The following is a 23,565-nucleotide window of genomic DNA, read 5'->3' on the forward strand; positions in this document are numbered from 1 at the left end:
TGAAGTAATTATCATTTTCATGTTTATATACAAAATACAGAAATGTGTAGGACTTGAAGTTGACTCAAGTTGTCACGCTAGAATATGTTTGGGGAAAAGAAGCTGAAATTAGTACTAATGTACTAGGTCATTTTTCTGTTAGTGTCACACAAGCATTTCTGTTACCATTGCCAAATGATAGTCATAACCTAGAACTTGTTCACAGACCCTTGTGTATAACATGTCTAGAGAAAAAACGATACTGATGCCTGCTGTGTAAGTGAAGAACCAAAACAAATCTGTGTTCCTCTACAGTGGAGTGTTGAGCCCGTATGATTGTTTTAACGGTGACTTACATATAAATGGGAAGATAAAATTGTCAGTTGTAAACTCTGTTTGGCCTTTGGAAGAGTGAGTAGAGAGGCACTAGAGCGCTGACCATTCGGCACTGGTTAGCAGTCCCTTGGCCCAGCAGCTGTCACATTATGCTGTGTTTCTGAAAAGAAACTGCAAAAATAAAAGTTCACATCTGTGCATGGAACTCTGTTTTCTAAACTTCAGTGTTGACATGTACATATTTTGTAACTATCTGAGTCATTTGAGTAATGTGGACCAAGTGTGCCATAGAACCAGTCCTCTTCCTCTTGGATTTTGTTACCTCAGTGACCTCTTTCTTGCAGTAAGTAGTGCGTCAAATTAAGAAACACAGCCTTCATAGGGTTGAGAAGTTACTGATAGCGAATGCTGTTCTTTATCTCATTGGGACTTAACGTTTTAAGTACTTAAAGGGACGAAACAGTTTCTTATGAATGCTACAGCTTTTGACATTCTTCAAAGTGCTGGCGCCCGCCTGTATTAAGTACTTTGCACAGTGCTCTCAATGGTGGCGAGCCTCACCTTGGGCTTGGACAGGCCAGCACCCTGCATGGAAGTGAAGGTTCTGGATTGTCTTCCAGTTAAAGTTACACAGGGAAACAGCCGAAGTAAAGTGGCATCTTCTGTGGCACTTACATGCTTGTATTGTCTTTCAGGCACTCAGGGAGTTGCACCCGGCCCTGTAATTGGGCTGCAGGCACCATCGACTGGTCTTCTGGGGGCCCGACCCGGCCTGATCCCACTTCAGCGCCCTCCAGGAATGCCTCCACCTCATCTGCAGCGCTTTCCTATGATGCCACCTCGTCCCATGCCACCACACATGATGCACAGAGGGCCGCCACCAGGACCAGGGGGCTTTGCAATGCCACCACCTCATGGGATGAAAGGGCCCTTTCCTCCGCACGGGCCCTTTGTTAGGCCTGGTGGGATGCCAGGGCTTGGGGGCCCAGGGCCTGGCCCCGGAGGTCCTGAAGACAGAGATGGAAGGCAACAGCAGCAGCCCCCGCCACAGCAGCAGCAGCAGCAGCCACCTCCACAGCAACAGCCGCCGCAGCAGCCGCAGCCGCCACCACAGCAGCAGCCACCACCACAGCAACAGCCGCCACCAGCTCAGCAGCAGCCACAGCAGTTTAGAAATGATAACAGGCAGCAGTTCAATTCAGGTAGAGACCAAGAAAGGTTTGGAAGAAGATCTTTTGGAAATAGGGTGGAAAATGACCGCGAACGGTATGGAAACCGTAATGATGATAGAGATAACAGTAACCGTGAAAGGCGAGAGTGGGGAAGAAGAAGCCCCGACCGGGACAGGCACAGAGACTCAGAAGAGAGAAACAGACGCTCTAGTGGGCATCGAGACAGGGAGAGAGATTCTAGAGATAGAGAGTCACGCAGAGAGAAGGAAGAAAGCCGAGGAAAGGAAAAGCCTGAGGGGACAGACAGGGCCAGTGGGAACAAAGCCACTGAACCTCCCCTTAACCGAGGGGGCATCGCAGACACTGCTTCAGAACTTGACAAGGGGGAGGCGGAGGCCACCGTGGGGAAACCTCCTGAAGAGTCTCCTGCTGAGGCTACCTCATCCATTGAACCTGAAAAGGATTCTGGCTCAGCAGCAGAGGCTCCTCGCTAGACTGCAGCTTGTCCAAATGTGACAGTGACACTTGCGGAATATAGAGCTTGAGGTGTACAGATGCTGTATTATATTTGCTCCGGCTTATCACAGCCCCGCAGTAATTGGTGGGGAGTTGTAAGCAATTTGATTGCTTCCCTTTTATTTAAAAATAGCTACAAAATAACAAAAAATACTGAAATATGAATAAATATTACCCCTTTTGCTGTAACTTTTTAAAAGTTTTGACTTTAAAAAGTTTACAAATCGTAATTAGAAGTGCTCTCTATTTTTTTTTTTTAATTTAAGACAAGGTAACGGTGAAAGCTCCTCAACACAATAGGGATGTTTTTAATAAACTCTATTTTCGTAACAAACTTTAATGTGTGCTATTATTCCTATACTGCATTAAGGTGGAAAAGGATTGTTCACCATCTAAGTTTGAGCTGTTAATAATGTATTTGAGTCTAAAGTAGACTTATTTGATGGAAATGGACATTTTTATGTAGTTCATTTGTAATTCTCTTGATTCTTAGCATTTCAGTAAGAAAAGTTAGTAATATTAAGTGAAAAGCTTGTTAGCATTTGTAATTTAGCCAAAGTTTTCTTCCACTTGCTTTGTAGTATTATTGCTCTAGTTATCTGTAGAGATTTCACTGGGGGAAAATTGGATTCCCGACATGACACCTTGTACTAGTAATTATCTGATAGCTGATAGCCTGGGTATTAGAAGACTGGGTGTTTAGGGTTTGTGGCTTTTGTTTGGATCCCATTAAATTTTTCAAAAGGGTAAGCGTAAATTGAAGTTACCATTTCCAATCTCAAAGCTTTTTTGTCTTATGATTTAAATGAACCTGTTGTTTCCCATAAACATTTTTAACCTGCCTGGTAGGCAGAGATAGGCAGCTTTTTGAAAAATGAAATGTTTTATCTTCCCTGCTTCACATGGTTGAGTTGCCTGCTGGTGACGTAGACTGATGGTACAGGGCTTGCCTAGCACGTTTGAGGCCTATGTACTGAATTAAATAGGTCAGCCAGGGACAGTTGTAGGTTATCCAAGGAATACCACATGAAAACAAACACCAAATCAAGCCTGTGTCTCAAAGTAGCTCAGAAAAGCTCAGAACCACTAGCCCAACACCAAGACGCAAACTGACACAGCCTGTTTCCAAGTGCTGAGCAGATAACTTTTTGCCCCATCCCCAGCTGAAGCTGGTTTGACTGGTTTGAATAGTACTGTGCAGCAAGGTCTGTTAGGACAGGGAACTTACCCTAGGGCAATATTCTTGTATTCTTGCCTTTAAAAATCAAGAAAACTCCATTTCTAATCTGGACTTAATGAAACTTATTGTGGCCCATCTTAGAAGTTTTAAAGTCCTAACTGAAACTGCTTTTGAAAAGAAACACTGATGATCAGTGTCAGGATTTTCAATTGTATTTCCAATTGAAAACCATTGTATTTGCACGTGAAAAAAAGAAATCCATTAGTACTGCCTGGCAGTGTGATTATACTTGAGACTTCCCCGAGTTAATTCTAGTATTTGCCTCATCCCACATATGCAGCAAACTAATACACATTAAATACTGTTAAAATTTTCTGCCCCATTGCTCATTTTAACCACTATAACCATATTGCTCTTTATCGCTGTGTAAACTCTTCTAAATGATGTCCTATGCGTTTGATACAGTTCATATTTAAGAGGATTACTCATTTTATCATTTATATGATTTTCAACTGAATAAAAACACCAGTCAAAAATATGAATTCGATTAACGTTTCATTTAAAAACATTATTTACATGAATACAGACTTCACTATCTGGATGTATAAATTCTGGCACTCCAGTAGCTAGCACCACAATAGCTAGCACCACAATCAAACATCTTGATTTCTTTCAGTACTCGAGTCTACTTAGAGGGCCAATCTGAAGACAAGATTATACCAAAATCCACCTGGAAAAGTTCTAAAGCGGGCTGGGGATTTAGCTCAACGGCATAAGCACCTGTCTTGCAACAGGCAGTCGTGAGTTCAATCCCTGGTACCGTAAAAAAGAAAAGACAAAAAAAAAAAGTTCTAAGGCAGGTAATTACTCAAGGTCATTAAGTTACCAAAGAGCTCTTAAAACTATCACCTGGGGCTGGGGATTTAGGTCAGCGGCATAAGCCTTGCAAGCAGGCAGTCGTGAGTTCAATCCCCGATACTGATAAAAAGGAAAATTATTATCTGCTTTTACAATAAATTTTAGTACCTTACAGGTTTCCCTGAAGGTGACAAAGGACAACCTATTGTCTAAGGTCAAAGTTTAGGCTGCCATAGCTAATGGATCAGCTGCTAAAAGTTTATACATTCTGATGGCCTAACTTAAAACACTTTGAGAACAGTGTTAAGAGATGGTCAGTTCCATTCAAGTTGTGTATGGAAATGAGTATGCAAGCTCAGAATTTTGGTTTGGATACTTTAATAGGTTCAAAGTGCCACACAAGGTGTTTGCAGGCTTGAATGAGTATTGAAGAATTTCAGACAGGAAATTTACTATCTACAGATGATCAAATCTGGCAACATACAGAAATCACTGAAACAGACATTTTAATTGAATGAGCTTTATAAAACCATACAATTCTTCCAAAGGAACATGAATCAGTTCTCATTACAGAAGTATTTTAAGCAATTAAGAAAAAGACACAAATTACACTTAATATTACAGTGTTTAATGTTTCTCTACAGCTAGCAGGATGACACGAGTGAGCAGGACTGGAGCACACAGCAGGGAATGTTTACTGGGCAATCCCAATCACGCCGCAAGCCAGCCGACTTCCAGCATTTCCCGTCTTTGTACTTTCTTCATTTCCACCCTTGCCCAGGTCATCTGGTTTTTCATGGACCTTTAAAATGATTAAGAATATTTAATTGTAGGGTATCAAGTAACTAACACCTATTCCCAACACTATTCCAGACTTCTGAGAACAATTAATATTAGAAAATCGTATACTAAAAAACTATTAGTAAAAGAAATAATATGGATATTTATGCTAGTAGTTTAAAAAGTAGAAACTACTACACAAAAGTTTTCCTTGCTGGTGAAAGATGTTACCTCTACCTTTAACAAGGAAAGCATTGATATTTCTTGCTTATGGGCCACCACATGCTGTTCCTAATCCTCCACAAAAACTAAGTGTAACTTTAGTTTATAGTAAACTCAAGATTTCATACCCAATGAACTATAGGTCATAAACAGGCAATCCCAGGAATACTTAAAAGTATTTAGCAACGGTACTTTTGCTAAAGTTTTATACACCAAACATTTATAAGTGATTTTTCTACTTCACCAATAGGGCTTAAGAAAATCTGAAGTTAAAGGGCCAGCTGAAAGAAAAGTCCCCATTGAAAGTTAACTTCCAGGGGAAGGCCTGCAGCCCAGGCTCCTCGGGGTACTTGGGAAGAGCCTTCCCAAAGGGTAAACAAGAACAGTAATACTGACGTCTATCCCAAATTGCATACTCAAAAGAATGCTCTGTTTAACTACAAAGGGAAGCACTTATGGCAAGAAAATCTAGCTGTTTGAAACTAAAGACTACTGTTTTCCAAATTCATGTCTAATATGATCAATGTAACCTGCTTTTTACTGTGTCTTAGGACAACAGCATGCTTACCAAACCTAGATAAATCACTTTTACTGTAATCACCCAATAAGAACGCTGCTTTTCCTTATCTGAACTGAAAGTACAATTTATATGACTCTTAGAAACTGGAAGCAACCACCTAAGAAGTGATGAAAAGATACACAACTGTGTATTGCAAGGAATCTCACACATATCCTCCTTGTATGGAAACTTACCACCATTGTGCGGCCAATGATGGAATTTGCTCCGGAGAGTGAGATCAGAGAGTCCTCGATGGATACATTGGCCACGCCGTCTGCACCAGCAGTCACATTGCCCAGGTCTCCAACATGCCTAGCAGTGAAAAGCCATCGGACGAATTAGAACTAGAGTCCTCTGAACATCAGTAAAGTGCATGAGCTAAAGTAAAGTTTGAGATGCACATGTAAGGGTGAACTCTTGAGTATTTTCACCCAAGACTACTTCTCCAGATTGACAAGTTGAAAAACACAAATTGAAAAACAAGCAGCTAGACAGAGCTCTTCTATCAAGGCTTTCGGTCCGCACAGTAACGGTCTGCAGAGCACTCTCTGACTTTAGGGGCACAATATCAAGCCTCAGCTACTGAGTTAAGCCACCTAATTATTCGCACAGTGAAGAAAAAATACCCTGGTAGGCCTCTGCTACAAAATTTAATACTTTCCTGAAAGGCTTTCAAAACTTACACATGGAAATGGGAGTCTCAACTAGTTTCCAGGACCAAAATTTTTACCTCTAAAAGCCTATGTTTCACAATGACATTTATTTTGCTAATGGCTGACATACTGTTTTCATGATATTTCTTGTATTAGTTCCCTTTGGCATTTGTATTAGTTCTGTATTCAATAAATGCTACAAAACCAATTGTTTTAAGGGTCCCCATTTGTCAACTCCTTAGCCCAGGGAAGAAGGCATTCCAGTACTTGGGGATGAGGGAGTCCTGAGGGAGACCAAAAAAATACAAAAGCAGAGGTAGGGAGACTGCCCGGTTATCTCAGTTCTTGCAAGCAGGGGCCCATATTAACCCCACAAAGCCCTGGCCGTTCGGTGTAACAGCTAAACCTCTTGTCGCTCACCTCTCTTCATCCTGTGGCCCACCATGTTTTTTGGATAGAGGATTAAAGTGAGGACCTGCACTGGTACAGCCTGTTTCCAAAAAAAAAAAAAAAACTAAATTATCAAAGTAACAATAAATTCTAACAATAAAGTGACGATTTGCATCCAATGATGAAAGCACCTAGCTGCATCAGGATTTCTGGGCTAATACAACCAGGAGGCAACAACACCTTGGGCTGGGAGTAGAGACAAATGCTAATTACTAACACTTGTCAATCTCCTTCTCTGCCTTTTGCTTCCTATTTGTAAAAAATAGAAGTCAGACTTCATGTTCAATGGCTCTTTGGTAACTAAACCCCTGATTCTAATCCTGATTTCTAAGAAGGTAGCATGGTTTATCTCCCCGGCAACATACCACCAAGGAGTTCTGCCTGCAGTCTTTACTTGGTACAGGCAGAATATTAAACCACACCTATGTCCAAGGGCTCCTGCCCTGCGCAGCTCCAAGGACAGCATTCTGGTGCCAACCTGTATAAATGGCACTACTGGGGGCCACAGGCTGCCCACAACTGACAGGCAGGAGGTCCTTTCATGATGGGGCTTTCTTCACTCTGCAGCCAATGGAAAGTTTCCAGTGTTTACAGTTGCCACCCAGGCCCTGGAGTCCCACACAGGGACACAGCAGGTAGGTTAGAGGAAGTCACTTAGCAAGTCAAAGGGACAGGGTGATCACCTCCCAAGCATCAAGTCTGGCCATTACATAATTCCTGAAAACCAAACCATGGTATGTGAAACACACGTTCTAGCAAAATGAATCAAGTTTTCTTCTTAAGGAGTCTGTACACGAAATTCAGACTGTTACTCAAATACAGGAAAACAGCACCAAACACAAGTCTATCCATAAAGCTTTGTTAACTTAATTCTAATCTCAAATGGGGGGAGGGAAAAAAAAAATCAAACTCATACCAAAGCACCACCATCTTCTATCTTCAGTTTGTATCTCCCTCTCATACTGGTGATTGAACCCAGGGCCTGCCCACTGAGCTACACTGCCTACCAGCGTATTTTGGTAGGACTGTGGTTTCATGTTGGGTTCTTATCTAGTGCACTACAAACACACCTGTGCCTGTGTCTGCAGTAGGCACTTTCAATCCTTGACTCACAACTGGAGAGCTAAGGTATAGGTGATCCCTGCACCAGTACATCACCTACCTTGTGTATTATCGCCAAACTCATGGACATGGAATCCGTGCTTGCCTTCAACCAATCCCGTAATGCGTCCCTTTACCACAACGGGCCCGTTTGCCTTTATTCAAGGAAAAATGCATTAAGTTTAGTACCCAAAAATACCACCAACCTATTTCACTGCACTTAATGACAGACTAGTCTAAGCAGTGAAATGCAGGTAACTGCCTGGTGACAAAACAAAGGAAAACCAAAGCAGTACTGCACGCTTTTCAGGCAGCAGGGTGACGGCGATGGTGCCCCAAGGCTGCATCCAGAAACCCGGGAAGTTATCATCACGACCTCGGGGACCTCAGGGACTGGGAAAACATACACAGCAAGCACACCACACAGGGATATGGGGAGATGCACACTGCTTTGTTTTTAACTTGGCTCATTTTTTTCAACAGCCAGGGCCAACAAGTACAAAATTAAACTTATCAATTCCTCCTCACCTGAATTTCAGACACCTGTGGTGTGTACCTTTCTGTAAACCACTTTAAGTCTCATTCATACACTACTCACTCCTGGTTTTAAGCCATGAACAACAAAATTTCCCGCAATTAGTAATCCTAACATTTGACCTGACAAATATTCGAGCAACTGCCCTTTTTCCTTTTTTTGAGAAACAGCGAGTCTTCATACAGTATTAATTTTAGAAAAACTCAAATGTGAATCCCTACCCCTCCAACCATGATGTTGCCAAAGCAGACACACAAAAAGGACAGGTTTTTCGAAAGCTCTGTTGACTGGGTAAGGCACAGCACTCTCCAGAAGTTCTTCAGAGAGTAGGCTGCATTGTGTGATACAGCCTGCAGGGACCATGCTGGCCTCTCACAACTGACACAGGCCAGGAAAGCAAAACAAGAGTATAAACTGCCCCAGGCAGTGCTGTCTCAGATCTCCAAAGACTTCAAGATAAACTAGGAAACCGGTCCTGGAGGTTAAAAAAATAAAATAACAAAATTAAAAAATTCCAATTTTTAAAAATGTGCAACTAAATCAAAATTGTAAACACTCAAGAGGCCAAACCAAGAGTCTCTATCCAATGCACTGCGTGTGCCAACCTGCAGAGCTGACTGAAATGCTTAACTATCCAAAGGTCTTTATCGAGTACAAAGAGCACGAATATAAAGTTTAGAAATCAACCACAGGCCCATGCAAGCTGCTCTGGGCAGCTGGACAGCTGATCCTCACACTGCTTGGCGGCCACAGGGACGGGTATTCACCAGTACCAGAAAGAAAAAAGGGGCAGTAGCAAGTCTTCCAAATGAAGCACTGCAAAATTTAGCCAAAAACAAAAAATATAGCCTTCTTCCAGAATATGGAGAGACCAATGAAAGAAACAAACTCAAATATCAGTTCTCCCTTCAAGAAAATGCAGCGACTTGCATACATTGTTTCTGATCATTCATACATTAAATATTCTCATGGCCAGGCTGTGTCTAACAGAACTTCCCGCCAGTTGGTAATTTCACTAACGTTCTGCTCAGTCTTATCACAAGCACCTTCCCTGTGATACATGTGCTTTGCATTATTACTGACAAAGGCTACTTTTGAATACATGTTTTACAAAACTTGCCCAGAAAATTGAGAACCAAGGGTATAACTTCGCAGTACAGAGCATGCAGTAGACCCTGACTTCAATTCCCAGCACCAAAATACTTTAAAACTCGACTTCCACTATTTCTGCAAACTGCCTACTGGGAGTGCAATTTTAAAGTCACTTTACAGAGAATTTGGTTGAAAAAAAATGCTGCAAAAACGGTTATGAAGTGCCAGCTCTAGAGGTCTGGCAACTTTCATATTCCAAAACCCGCCCTCTGTACACAAGTCACAGGCCTACATTAATATTAAAACCACTTTGGAAACTTAAAAAAAAAAAAAAAACTGCAATGATCGCACTGAGACAAACCTTTCTGTAATAGGGCTGGGGCTTGGCCCTGGAGTGTATTTCCTAGGAGGCTTCAAATGAGCGCACCAGGCACCAAGAGGGAGAATCGCAGCCCTGGCAAATCCTCCAAGCCACTAAGGTTTTCTCCGGCTTCCGGAGCCTTAAACAGAAGGATCCTCGTCCAAGGCCACCTTCTTTGTCCCTGCGACCTGACCCTGACCCAGAACAGGAGAGCCTAGCACTTTCCTGGGAAGTGTCGCATAAGGTCTCTGTTGTGTGTCATTTTTCACAATCATTATACAATATAAAAACCACTTCTAGCCCGACAGCTCTACGCAAACGGTACGCAGACCGCTAACCTCTCAAGACACTGAAGTCCAAAAGGCAGCCCCAAAGGATAACGGATGCGACGATTCCCCAAGCGGGCCCTGCGGCGCTCTTCAGCCCGGAAATCGGACTGCGCCACTCAGGTTCCCCGGGATCCTCCGCAGCAAAAATCAAAAGCTAACCCACCAACGCCGCCCCCAAAAGCGTCTGCTCTTCACCCCCGGACGGCGATCGAGGCCCGGGGCCAGCACCACTACCGCCTGAGGTCTGCGCCGCGGGGAGGCCCAGGGCTCCGGGCCCAACTACGGGCCCAACTACGGGCCCAGCCGCCCCGCCGCCCCGCCCGGCCGCGCCATGACTCAGCACCGAGTGGGCGCACGCGGGCGGCGGTGCGGGGCATCCGAGTGGGGGCGGGCAGCTGGGCCGCGACGCGGTCCGAGCGCAGGTGCGCGGGCTGGCGGACTTCGCCGCGGGCCTCTGCCCCCGGCCTTGCCTTCTGCTCGAAGTGGATGATCCCCTGCACCGGGCCGTCGCCCTTCAGCACGCACACGGCCTTGGTCGCCATGACTCGCGGGGTGCGTGCGTCGGTCCGGGCCCGAGGACTGCGCTGACGACGGAAGACGCTGCAGGAGACACCGGCGCAAACCGAGTTGCGGCCGGCTCGGCTGATTTATAGGCCGGACCTTGGCGCCCGCCCTCCTTGGCTTGGAACCAATCGCCGCCCGCGGGCTCTGCCCACCTCCAATGGCGGCCTCGGGACCGCGGCCAGGCCGCGCGAGGGCGGGGCTAAAGGCGCGAGGGGAGACCTGCCAGGTGGCGCCGGACTCGATTTACCCTGCGCCAAGGAAAGCTCTAGAAACCCGAGCCGTTGGAGAACGGCCTTTAGCCTCCAGAAAGTGTAATCCGATGGTCGCACTGCAGAAACCGGGAAGGTGAGGTCTACCCGGTGTGCCTGGGAGATCTGAAGCTGCTTTGTCTAAAAATGTAATTAGTTAGGACTAAGTTTGGTGGTCTCATCTCATTTGCTATTTAGAAATCAGGACCCATCAAGATGGATGCTTTTCGTAGCTGTTATTTTTTTATTCTGTTTTGCACTGTCTGATTTACAATTGATACCTTTCAGATCCTGGTCTCACCTTTTCTTTTTTGTAATTTTCTTAGTCTCTAGCACACAGAGTTACTCATTTGGTTAGCACAGTTTTGGCTTTTGGGAGTTTCTTTTGGGTTGTTTGTTTTTCTGGCCAGGACACAAGATATCAAAATAACCCTGATTGGTTTCTATGCCTCTCGTGCTTTTTTGGTCTGTTTTAAGGCCGCACACTCAAGGACAAGGATAGAATGATTAAATAATTTATGCTATCTCCATAAAACAGAAGAGAGAAACATTAATTTTTCAAGGAAAACATTTCAAAACCATATTGTGAAATAAGCAAACAGCACAAGCTATTTTCATGAGTTTTTTTTTTTTTTAATGACAGGATCAACAGGTTTACATGTGTGCTCAGCAGTGCCTGGAAAGTTAAGAGCAATCAGAGGTCCCTCTCCAGAGTGCAGAATAAACTTTCACTGAATTGTTACCCTGAACCTGCATCTGTCTACAACAGCATTGCTCTGTGGTACACTTCAGTCAGAGAAGAGGGTTTTGTTGTTGTTTTTAAATGAACAATTTTAGACAAATATGTCATAATTTTCAAAGAATGGTACAGAAACACTTGCTGTTGGTGTGCATAGGAGGGATTTGACCTTCGGGAACCCCAGAAACACCTTTGGAAAGCAGCAAGGACTGGTCTGGGCCTGGGAGGTGGAATTCAAAGGTAGGTGGGGGACACCAAAATGCGGTGGGCTGAAACAGACCTCCTCCCCTCCAGGGTATCATACTGGGCTCAACAGCTGATTCTTCTTCTCCAACAGTGCATCACTTGGAGCTGGGGAAGAGTTTTGAAACTCACAGGGCAATGGTGGAAGAAAGTGTTCATCCTGGGTCCCCTGGGAGTCCCTGGGTAACCACACAAATGGCCCACAGTTTTCTGATCAAGAGTAAGGTTCACCTAACCCAAAGGCCACATTGCTTCACCCAAGGGGCTCCTGGAGTAGTGGCGGCCCTGCCCTGGCTCCCAAGATCTGAGGCAGGGTCTCAGGAGTTGCATTGGTGACTTGTTTACTGGAGAGGACCTCTGCATTCATGGCATTCCTCATGCCCAGTGAAATGCAGGATGGGGATGAGACCTGACTCCAAAGAGAAGGTGGGAAGAAGTCCTGAAAGGCCAGGTTAAGACCACCACGTGGGTGAGGCCATGGGACCACCCTGAGGGATTTCTGTTTTGTTTGCTGTGTTGAGTTTAAAGTTCCTGTCTCATCACAGCTGTCACTACAATCCACATTCCCTCTGCTGCTCAGAAAGCAACGTTCATTTTTGTGGGGTTTTTCTGAGACCAGGTTTTGCTTCATGTTTCAGCCTGGCCTCAAACTCATGGATCCTCATGCCTCAGCCTCCTCACTGCGAGGATTAGCAGTGCACACCACCACATTCAGCAGAATTTAGTTTTAAGGAAAGCAGAGTACTGAGGTCTAAGTCAAAGCCAGTGTGAAATAAGAACAGAAACTGCTCCAGCCACGTTCAGAGTACACTTTCATTTATCTGTCTGTGTAGACCATGGAATTCTAATGTATCCTGTATTAGAAATAAGAAAAATCGGGGCTGGGGATTTAGCCAGAGCTCAGCGGCATAAGCACCTGCCTTGCAAGCAGGCAGTCGTGAGTTCGATCCCTGGTACCAATAAAAAGGAAAAAGACAAAAAAAAAAAGAAAAGAAATAAGAAAAATCACATTATGTACTTCCTCTAAGAAGTGTGTTTATTTATAATTTGCCTGTTGTGTTCACTAATATTCTCCAGATAATTAGCATATGATAAACAGTTACCTAAAAACAAATGCCAGCCAAAAAGGTTTTGCCCGAGGTCAGAGTTTCTTTGGGTTCCAGGAAGTTCAGCAATGAATTTCGCTTTGTTGTAAACTTGCCAAGAAGGCAGCTCACAGATATAAAAAGCTGCCTTCAGATAGTGACTTATAACTCAATACATCAGAACTGAGTATACCCAGATGACACAGACTACAGTGAGATTATTGGCTTTGAGATGGGGTGGGTGGTGGTGGTGGGCTTTTTTTTCAGTCCTGAAGATTGATACTAGGGAATGGAATTTTGCATAATTCTGAATTAGCTGCCTATTTAATCATCTGGACAGTGACACATCATATGCAAAATTCTAATTCCAGGCTGTTTGTTCCCATTCTGTTTATGGGAATGTAAATTCACTACAGCCACTATGGAAGACAGTATGTCAACTACCATATTGATAGCCCAGTGCTGGAGTTGTGTCCTAGGGTGATGAATGAAATTGGATGAGAGGGTGGGGTACAAACAAATTTATTTAAAAGCTATAAAAGCAAGAAACTAAACTCCCGCTAGCTGAGAGGGGGTTCTCAACTGGAATCCCAAGAAGGTTCTTTGTCTAGAGGTTTTTAAGAGGTTTAGAAGGCAGTGCTGGCCACTGGGGTGTCTTTCCAGGTTCCAAGGATACTTGGCAGAGGGAGAGTGGACAGGTGAAAAGGCTCACAGAGGCCCTGAAGCTAGAGGAAAGGAGTATTTTGTATCCAAAATTCCCATTTATTTTTCTGTCATGCAAATAAGACATTGGGAAAATCAGCCTATCAAAAACGTACTTGGCATCAGGCCATGTATAAATTGGCCTATCAAAAAAGTCATTTGGTTTCCCCTTACATGTAAATGAAAGATCAGAAATAGTGTCTTTTGATTGGTTGTGTCTATATGCAAATGAATGATTGAAAAGAGCATCTTCTGGTTGGTCCTGTGAACAGCACCAGATTTAAGTGAGGAATTAAAAAATAGTAAGTTTTTCATTGATCTAAAATAGCACTCTTAGAGGCTGGGGATTTAGCTCAGCGGCATAAGCACCTGCCTTGCAAGTAGGCGGTCGTGAGTTCGATCCCCAGTACCGATAAAAATGAAAAAGACAAAAAAATAAATAAAAATAAAATAAAATAGCACTCTTGGCTGAGGATATAGTTTAGCCAGATAAGCACCTGCCTGGCAAGTGTAAGGTCCTGAGTTTAATCCCTGGTATGGGGCCAGGGAAGAGGGGTGGGGGATAGCACTCTTCTGATTGGTTCTCTGTAAAGTGATGATGGTCTTACCGTATTGGGGTGCCCCCAGGGGGCCTTCACCCTATAGTAGAATTGTTTTAAAGTGAAGTTTTTAGGAATGGTGCAAAAACTGAAACTTAAAGACAAAAGATACAAAAGAACATGTTTTGTTTAGGATCATTAAATTCCCCAAAGCCCAACTGAATCACATCTTTTCCACACTGGTACAGCTGTCCCTCATATGCACTGAGCATACTTCTAAAACCCTGAGCAATGCCCAGAGCCACGAATAGCACCAAACATGACGTATCCTGTTTCTCCTCTGCATGCATACCTATTAAGTTTAATTTATAAATCAGGCGAAGGAAGAAATTAACAATGACTAATAATAAAATAGGAAAATTATTCCAATGTACTGTAGTAAAAGTTCTGACAGTGTGGTCTTTCAAAATATCTTAGTGCATTTTCGTCCTTTCATTTAAAGGTAACACTTGAGGGTTTTCCTTTGGCATGTCCAGGTGGCAGGATCTCTGCTCTTGCACCTTGGGGAAGTAAAAGAGCGGCTGCTTGAGGCCCAGCATGGTGGCACACGCCTGTAATCCCAGCACTAGGGAGATTGAGGCAGGAGGACCACTGTGAGTTTGAGACCAGCCTGGGCTACAAAATGAATTCAAGTCCAACCTCAACTACACAGCACAACCCTATCTCAAAAAAGATGACAGAGACAGACCGACAGACCGGCAGAGAAGGGTACTTGAACACAAGCACTGTGACACCATGACAGCAATCTGCCAACTGTGACAGCTCCTGAGTGGCTGATGTAGTGCGTGCACACAGCTTGGATGCACTAAAGGATGATTCCTGTCTCAGGTGGGACAGCTTGTGATTTCATCAGATGACTCACAGCAACATGCAGCTTAATACTTAGGAACGTTTTATTTCCAAATTTTCTATTTGGTACTTCTGGACCACAGTTGACCAAGGAGATCTGAAATCTCGGCATGCAGAACCACAAATGTGGGAAGAAGGTATCTTGTACTGTTATGTCCTCCCAAGATGGCACTGCTTGCAGAGATGTAGCTCAGAAGCCTTGTGTTCAAGCCCCAGCAACAAAAATATTCTTAAGAAGATGACATTGATCCTAAGAGGAACAAACCTTTACTTGGTTAAACAACCATAACCAGATTTCTATCCGATGCAGTCTAGGTTCTTGGTTTCTTGAACAAAGAACTGGACAGTACACGTGCAAAAGGTAGCCAGGATTCATGGTTATTAAAGGTACCAATAGAAATACCCTCTTTAGAATAAGAACAGGCCAAGTAGAGATAGGAAAAGAATACACTGCAGACAAAGAGCAGGCCATTGAGAAAACTTTACAATGGCTTTGAGGTTTTGGCGGAAGTCTTTTATATCCCTCGTCCTTCAGGCTGATGTCAGAGCTAGTCTGGCCTAGCAAAAACCTGCTTGGTTTTGCACCAGGAGAATTGAAGATTTCCCTCTCTGATTGGCCGAGGCTTGGGAACTGTATTCTGCAGTTGTGTCCTGGATGGCCGCAATGGACAGCTCACACCTACTTGCTCAGCTGGCTAGCAGCACCCTAATCTCTTATCTCAGTATAGATAATGTTAAGTTCAAGAAACACTGGTCAAACTGGGTGTGACGATTATCCCAGCATTTGGGAGGGTGAGGCAGGAGAATGGTGAGTTCAAGGACAGCCTGGGCTTCATAGTGAGATCCTGTCTCCAAAATAACAAAACAAAAGGAAACAAAAGCCTATCAAATGAAAAGTGATGTGTTCAGCACCAGCCTGAGAGCAATTTAGTGTGCTCACAAGACAGTTCTGGGCCATCCAACTGCCCAGAGGACTCTCAGTCCCATCAAAGACTCAGCAGATTGTCCCATGATCTCTTCATCCATGCTAGAAGCTTCCTGGAGGAGGTGTTCATTACACCAGGCCTCACAGTCTTGTCTCCAGATAACCCTCCTCTGATGTTCCCTATTCTGTGTCCCCTAATAAACACTCTTCCTTCCCTGTCCTGCTATTCCAAGGCCAAACGCTTTGAGATCAGGCAGCAGTGGGAAAAGGCTGTACCAACCCCTGTGTCCAGCAGTGTCCAGTCTGGTTCTAAACCAGTGATGGCTGCAATGTGATGATTCTTGTGTGCTGGAGTGGAAGGGAGAGGGGATCGATTGAGCCTTGCATGTGCTAAGCATAAACTTCACTACTGAGCTATACCCCTATCGCTGTAGTAAAATTCTGCACTCATTTTGTGAAAATAAACTGGATTTCTAAATGGATGTTAAAAATATTTAGAAAATCTCCCTTAGGTAAAAAGTGTTTGAAACCAATAATTATCAAAGATAGATGACTCAATAATTCATTGTCTGAACTGGGACATTTTGAAGTCAAAGAGGACTGCTCCTAAGAATCATGGGCAGCTACAAAGTAGGTGAGACCGTGTGGGCAAACCAGGACTTCCGGTCACCCCTTGCCTCAAAATCATCTGTCAAACTCAAAGCATTTACTTTTTTTTTTAGAGGTGAGCAACTGCTTCTCTCCTAGTCTGGCAGCTCCAACTTGGGGATGGCATGGGACTGGTACCCCAAGGACCTTGACCATTGAGTGGCCACAAAATAAGCCAGTGTGCATTGCCCACCCCCACCCCCACATAAAATTGTATACCAGTTCTGTTGAAAACTGACCTTCTTCCCCATCCTGAAGTGTGTTTATTCCTAGGCATATCCAAAATATCAATTCTCTGTGCCCGAAAACCGTTATGTCAACCTCACCTGGCATCTCTCCTGTTCTTCTTTAGAGAAAGGCTTCTTGTCCCCATTTGTCATCCACAGGAGCAAGTGGCTTTAAGTTTCAGCATAGTTACTGCCCACCATCGGGGCACCCGATCCCATGGCAGGGGTGCTGCTTCCAGACAGCGTGTGGCTGGCTCTCATGCCAAGGGAGACAGCCTGCCTTCTCCAGCTCTGTCACACCAGCCCTGGGCCCCGAGCTTGATGCGGTGCCTTAGGATTGATGATAGGATGTTGGGAGACAGAAGTCCAGGAAGACTCCAGGGTGCTGGCCAGACAGATGGCATTAGTAATCATTAATTCATTAAAATGGCTAGGGTTGGCCAGGTGTGGTGGCGCACGCCTGTAATTCCAGCACTCGGGAGGCTGAGGCAGAAGGATCACTGTGAGTTTGAAGTCAGCCTGGGCTATACAGTGACACACTGACTCCAGAAAAACAAAGTGTTTAGGATTTATACTATATCATATTATAAACATTTTTTAATAAATCAAGAATACATAAAAAAATGATGATTGTAAAGACTGGGTGAATCAGACTTGAGAAAAAGATAAGTAGTTTCATTATTTTGTCCGTGATGTCTCTTACTTACCTGAGAATGCTTAATTACTATATGCAGCTGAATTGAAATAGAAACCCACAGGTGCTGCTGCTTTCCCACCACCCATCCTTCCCACTTTCTGCCTTCCTAACAGAGTCCAGATTTCCTTATACTGTCTGTCCTCCCCTTCTGGCTGGTGGAAACCCTGATAATCGAAATCAACCCTAGTTGCCCATTCTGCCTGATGAGTTTACAGCCTGGCCCGAGACCTGCCCAGTGACGGCAGCAAATGTGTGTGTGTGTGTGTGTGTGTATGTGTGTGAATGCGCCCTCAGGCACTCATCTTGCAGGGAATTAAACAGTAAAATAAGCCAAAGATTATAGAGCTTTACAATAAAGTAAGATGGGGTCTTTCCACTTACTCAGAGCATCCCAGTGTGCAGTAATGTACCATTATTGCCTCCGATTGACATGCTTTAAAACATTGTTGTAGTTCTTCTTCTCTCTCTTTTTTTTTTTTTTTTTTTTATCGGTACTGAGGATTGAACTCACGACCTCCTGCTTGCAAGGCAGGTGCTTATGCCGCTGAGCTAAATCCCCAGCCCCCTCTTTCTTTCTTTTTTCTTTTTTCCTTTCTTTCTTTTTATCTATGAATAAAATGGGTTTGGAAAAAAGTAAATATTATGCTTAGAAAAAATTTTAAAAATAAAGAATCCCAACTGGTTCACAAAATCAGGGAGGAAAAAAATCTTTAGTATGTTCCTAAATACTTTAACTAGATGAACTGAAGAGGAAACCACTAAAAAGTTGAGGCGTAGATTCCGAAGCTCAGTGTAAAACTGGCACAAAGCCAGCAATGCGGGAGCAGGACAGTTCTCAGCTCCAGCCGACTTGGTGCAGGAATTTGAATAAGGACCCCCTTGTTTGGGCAGAGGTCTCCCCTGTGCTTTGCCAGAGAACGCAGGCATTTCGCCGGGGTGCAGAGAGCAGCACCCCACTGCTGTATGTTCTCCCTCCTGCCACGACTGCCTCCTTCACCCGCAGGATTTTCCTTTTGCACCAAGAGTCCATGCGTGGTTTTCACACTGGTTTCATTTTGTACCCACAAGCACCTGCTCTCAGGAGGCAGTGTTATTATCTCCGTTTATAAACCAAGAGTTTAAATTACAGACTTGGAGACAATAGAAATGTGAGGTCCACCCACAATGGACCTCAGGCTTCCGAAACTCGAGGCTGACAGGTTGAATCATGTCATGGAATTGGTTTTAGAGCCTAAAGTGACGTATGGTCATTGTTCTTACATTATTTTATGTTTGAGACAGGGTCTCACTATGCAGTTCATGCTGGCCTTGAGCTCAGTTTGTAGCCCAATGCTGGTCTCAAACTAGCAAAGATCTTCTCACCTCAGCCTCTCAAATATTGGGTTTACAGCCATGTGCCACCACACGCAGCCACTGATCTTACCTGATTTCTTTAATTCTGTATATTGAATATAAGAAAGAAAAGTAACTAAATATCACAAAATATTGATATTGATCATGCATCCTGATTCAACAACAGCAATAAAATGAGAAGCAACCAGAGTCCTTAGGGTTTGCTTTTCTTTCTTTCTTTCTTTCTTTCTTTCTTTCTTTCTTTCTTTCTTTCTTTCTTTCTTTTTTCTTTTTTGAGACAGAGTCTGGTTATGCAGTTCAGGCTGGCTATAGGCTCGCTTTGTAGCCCAGGATTGTGTCGAAATTGCAACAATCCTCATGCTTTAGCCTCCTAAGTGCTGGGATTACAGGAATGCGCCACCACTCCCAGCTGGTTTACTTTTCCTTTTTAATTTCTTTCTTTCTGTCTTTGGCACAGAGATCAAACTCATGACCTCATGTCATGCAGGTGCTTGTGCTGCTGAGTTGAACCCCCAGCCCTGCTTCTCGCATGTTAATAAAAATAACAGCTTTTCTTCCTATGTCATTTGCCGTCTTCCAAATTTTGTATGTGTTCACTGAGTTGATCTTTTAGTGTGTTACAGAAATGGGTTCAAAATAACACTAATCAGGGCCGGGGATTTAGCTCAGTGGCAAAAGCGCCTTGCCTTGCAAGTGTGTGGTTGTGAGTTCTATCCCCGGTACCAATAAAAAAGAAAAAGACAAAATAACACTAATCCAAGTAGTGATCTTTTTACTACTCTTTGCAATGAACAGGTACTGAATTCTACCCTGACCCTTGATATCTACACTAACTTTTCATGGAAAGGAATATGTTTTTCCTGTTGTGAAACTCTTTGTTTTCATGGGAATAAAAACTCTGAATTAGTTTGAGATAAAAGACAGTCCAATTGTACTAAGGAAAACAAGCCAGACCAGTTCAACAGACTGAAAGAGTGGTTCTTAATAAGTTGGTTTGAGTGTGGGTATGGAATATTTTTATTTTTAAAAATAAGAAATCCTCTAGAAATGTTAATTAGCTAAATTTTCACCGAGAATTAAATACAAGAAAGTGCAGGAGATCTTTCCACAACACTAAAGACCCAGAATATTCAGCCAAGGACCTGGATCTCACAGCAATGTCCTGCATGAGTCCAGATGAAAACCTAGAGCCCATGACAATCCCTCCCATGAGTCCAACTGGAGGTCTAGAGCCCACAACAAGGACTCTATGCCAATCTGCTTTACAGATCTGCTAGGATGGCCCAAAGGTCAGTCATGGAAGCCAGAAAGTCTATGCCAACAGGGTGAAGGAGCTGTGCTGGTAGGTTGAGGGTTTTAGACTGGAGTCAAGAAGTCACGCTCAAAATAAGGACCAAGGCTACCTGAAAAGTACCACAGCCATCCTCAGCAACAGCAAGGTCTTGAGGTCTGATGATAACAGTTGAGTACATTCCAGGAAGCCAGCATGACAAGCTTCTCTTGGAGATTAAATAGCACACATCTTTGCCTCCCAATCCAGGAAGAGATGCTTAATATAAGAAGCAGAGCTCCCCCAAAGTGAACCACAGCCACTCTCAGTGACAAGGTCCCGAGCTCCTCCAGTGATAGTGGCTGAATTCATACTGGGGAAGTTAGTCATGACAAGCTTCTCAGGAGAACCAACAGCACAAAACAGCAACACAACGCCCAGCTCTTCTTCTCCACATCTCTATTTATGTTGACAACTTTCCTCAGGTGGGCCATCTACACTCAGCACCATGCTGATTTAATTAGCTGGTGTTAAACCGACCACCAGTTTCTAATCTATAACACCATGTTTTAAATGTGCCAGGAGGTTAGACTACAACAAAACATGTTAGAGGTAAAATGTGGTTTTGTCTTCTTATTTGTGAACACATTTTACAGTTAAAGTTCAGAAGATCTGAAATTAGGTATTGATTCTCCTGCCATCTGAGCACTTGGATCTGAATTTCTCTTCTACAAGATGCAAAGTTGACCAAGAATTGCAGTTACATGGGTTTCTTGTGGCTGGCGTGGAAGTAACCACAGATATAATGGTTCAAAACCACAGAAATTTATTGTCTGATGTTTTTAGATGTCACAAACCCCCTGCGTGTCTCACTGAGCTGAAATCAAGATGTGTGTCTTTCCTGAACTTCTCCAGGGTCACTTCCTTCACATTCAAGCCAAAGCCGGAAACGGCCAGTTGGGTTTTCTCACATTGCATCATTCTGACACTGACTCTGCCTCTCCCACACTCTCCCAGGCCTTTTTTCTTGGAGCTGGGGATGGAACCTAGGGCCTCTGCATAAGCAAGGGGAAAATTCCATTTCAGAGCTCTAACCCCAGCCCCACCTACCTTTGCTTTTATGAACCCCTGTGGTGACATTAAAATTTTTTTTAAGTTTAAAATACTAAGAAATAAACTCAAGAAATAAAAAGGGGTAGATCAAGAGTGCCACTCCTGTTTCTAGTCCAAGTGTGTGCCACTTTTAGTGAAATTCTTTTTATATTTTTCTAGGGCTGCCATAATAAATCACTGTAGAATGACCTAAAATAATAGAAATGTATTCCCCCCAGTTATATGGGTTGGATGTTCAACATCAAGATGGCAAGAGGACTGTGAGTCTGTCCTTGGCTGCTATAGTTTCTGGTGGCTCTAATTGTTCCCTGGCTTATGGACCCATCCCTCCAATCTCTGCCACCACTGTCATTGTTTTCACATACGTGTGTCTATGTGTTCTTCCTTTTGTTTTCATTTTTGTTTTTGATACAGGGGGATCAAACTCAGGACTCTTGCACTGAGCTATAGCCCCAAGGCTTTTTTAAAATTTTTATTTTGAGACAATGTCTCACTAAGTTGCTAAATTACTCAAGCTGAGTTTAATTTGCAATCCTCCTAAAATGCTGGGATTGTAGTTGTGCACGACTGTGTCAGGCTCTTTCTGCTTTTCATAAGAACTCCTGTCATTGCATTTAGGATCCATGCTAATCTTATATGACACTATTTTAATGATACACTGCAAAGATCTTTGTCTCAAGTACTGTCAGTCACAGGTTAATCTTGACCTTCTCTTTTTGAAAGACACAGGTTAGTCTTAGGCTGATGGGTGTTATGTGTATGTTTTAAATTTTTTACTCTTAGAACAGGTATTGTGAATTATGGACTTGTGTGAATTCTTATGACTTGTGAAATGCTTCTGACATGCAGACTGCTAAAAGTGTCAGTGATACTCATAGGTGTCTGCCAAATTGTGCTGAGAAATGGTTGCCTGTTAGTCCATTTCCACGTTGTTATTGATTCCCTGCAAACTCACCAAACCACAATCATATCCGCCTCTTCACCAATCTGAGGGGCAAGAAAGAGAATCTCATTTTTAATTCCCATTTCTTTGGTTATTCTTACAAAGAGATACATTTTCCTGTGTTTAGCCTTCTGTGTAAACTTGTGAATTGCCTTCACAGGAAGTTCCTCCTGGGGGTTGCTGGCTTGTGTTTTTATTAAACCTATTTTAAACATTTCAAATGCTGTTTTGTACATTAACATGCCTTTTATTGTTGTTCTCTCACTTGAAGGGAACTTGATCTTTTACATAAACCTGAAGCAAGCACCAAATTATATGAATTTATATAACCATTGTAAAGGGGTATCAGCTTCTGGGTGGTGAAACTCTGGGGGTGCAGCTGTGCTGTGTGAGAAACCCTTAATCGGATTACAGAATCTGCAATGGGTGTGACATGGCACACACAGAGAAGAATGTAAACAGTTATACCAGAAACTGAAGTGTGTTTCATTTGATTTCTTTTTAAGGTGTGTTTTAAAGTATATCAGTCACAGACTTTATCTGAATCTGTGAGAAGTTAAACCTTTACCAGTTTTTTTTTGCTTTTTATTTGTTTTTTGTTTGGTTTTGTTGTTTGTTGGTTTGGGTTTTTTAAAGACAGGATCAAAGGGGTATAAAGTTTCATTTAAGACAGCTGAATTGACTCTAGAGATCTGCTGTACAACTTAGTACCTATACTTAATAATACTGTACACTTAAAGACTTGAGACAGTGTGTGTGGTGTGGGGTACACCTCTGTAATCTCAGCACTCTGGAGGCTGAGCCAGGGGGATCACCATGAGTTCAAGGCCAGCCTGCATTACATAGCAAGACCGAGGCTCAAAAGACTTGTTGAGATAGCAGAGCTCGTGTTGAATGTTCACATCCCAGTGGGATATACTTTCTTATAGACATGTACCACAAATTGAGTCATATAACTAAATCTGCCCTTGACACCCAAATAAAATAAAATAAATTCAATATGAGAAAAATTTTAAATCCTTAACAAAATCATGCTAAGCCAAAATACACAAGCTGTAAGATTCATCCTTAAGCCAGGGATATAGCTCAGCGACACAAGTGCCTGCCTGGCAAGAACAAGGTCCTGAGTTCAATTCCGGGCACCCGCCTCCCCTACCTGCCAAAAAATGATTCATCCCTGCTTGACAACAAGTTGAGGTTTTCAGTGCTTGGAGAGCTTTTTCTCCCTACCTGAAGC

The 23,565-nt window shown here is 43.3% G+C and overlaps 2 protein-coding genes across 5 annotated transcripts in view; one reads left to right on the plus strand and one right to left on the minus strand.

Annotated features, from left to right (window-relative positions):
* Scaf4 (SR-related CTD associated factor 4) overlaps positions 1–3,721 on the plus strand; it is a 60,165-nt gene extending 56,444 nt beyond the window's left edge. For all 4 annotated transcript variants that reach the window (XM_013149753.2, XM_013149755.2, XM_013149754.2 and 1 more), the window contains exon 20: positions 1,011–3,721. In XM_013149753.2, the coding sequence (XP_013005207.1) occupies positions 1,011–1,981 (971 nt within the window). In that variant the 3' untranslated portion in view covers positions 1,982–3,721. The remainder of the gene's footprint in view (positions 1–1,010) is intronic.
* A 681-nt stretch (positions 3,722–4,402) lies between these two features.
* Sod1 (superoxide dismutase 1) lies at positions 4,403–10,794 on the minus strand. The gene is made up of 5 exons (XM_003467248.5): positions 10,594–10,794; positions 7,868–7,961; positions 6,676–6,745; positions 5,797–5,914; positions 4,403–4,843 (listed from the first exon to the last, which is right to left on the minus strand). Exons 1-5 carry the CDS (start codon positions 10,663–10,665, stop codon positions 4,736–4,738), a joined length of 462 nt encoding a protein of 153 aa, XP_003467296.1. The 5' UTR covers positions 10,666–10,794; the 3' UTR covers positions 4,403–4,735.
* Between the last annotated feature and the right edge of the window lie 12,771 nt (positions 10,795–23,565).

Source organism: Cavia porcellus, unplaced genomic scaffold (genome assembly GCF_034190915.1).
Source record: "Cavia porcellus strain 051 isolate PalLab524CR breed Dunkin Hartley unplaced genomic scaffold, mCavPor4.1 scaffold_7, whole genome shotgun sequence".
Classification (NCBI taxonomy): domain Eukaryota; kingdom Metazoa; phylum Chordata; class Mammalia; order Rodentia; family Caviidae; genus Cavia; species Cavia porcellus.

What these genes read in the sequence shown, in the direction of transcription:
- Sod1 (XM_003467248.5), bottom strand. Translation starts at nt 10,665, where the DNA reads ATGGCGACCAAGGCCGTGTGCGTGCTGAAGGGCGACGGCCCGGTGCAG. An exon ending in TCATCCACTTCGAGCAGAAG is followed by an intron (nt 7,962 to 10,593) that starts GCAAGGCCGGGG and finishes CCTTGAATAAAG; the next exon opens with GCAAACGGGCCCGTTGTGGT. An exon ending in GTTTGGCGATAATACACAAG is followed by an intron (nt 6,746 to 7,867) that starts GTAGGTGATGTA and finishes TTTTGGAAACAG; the next exon opens with GCTGTACCAGTGCAGGTCCT.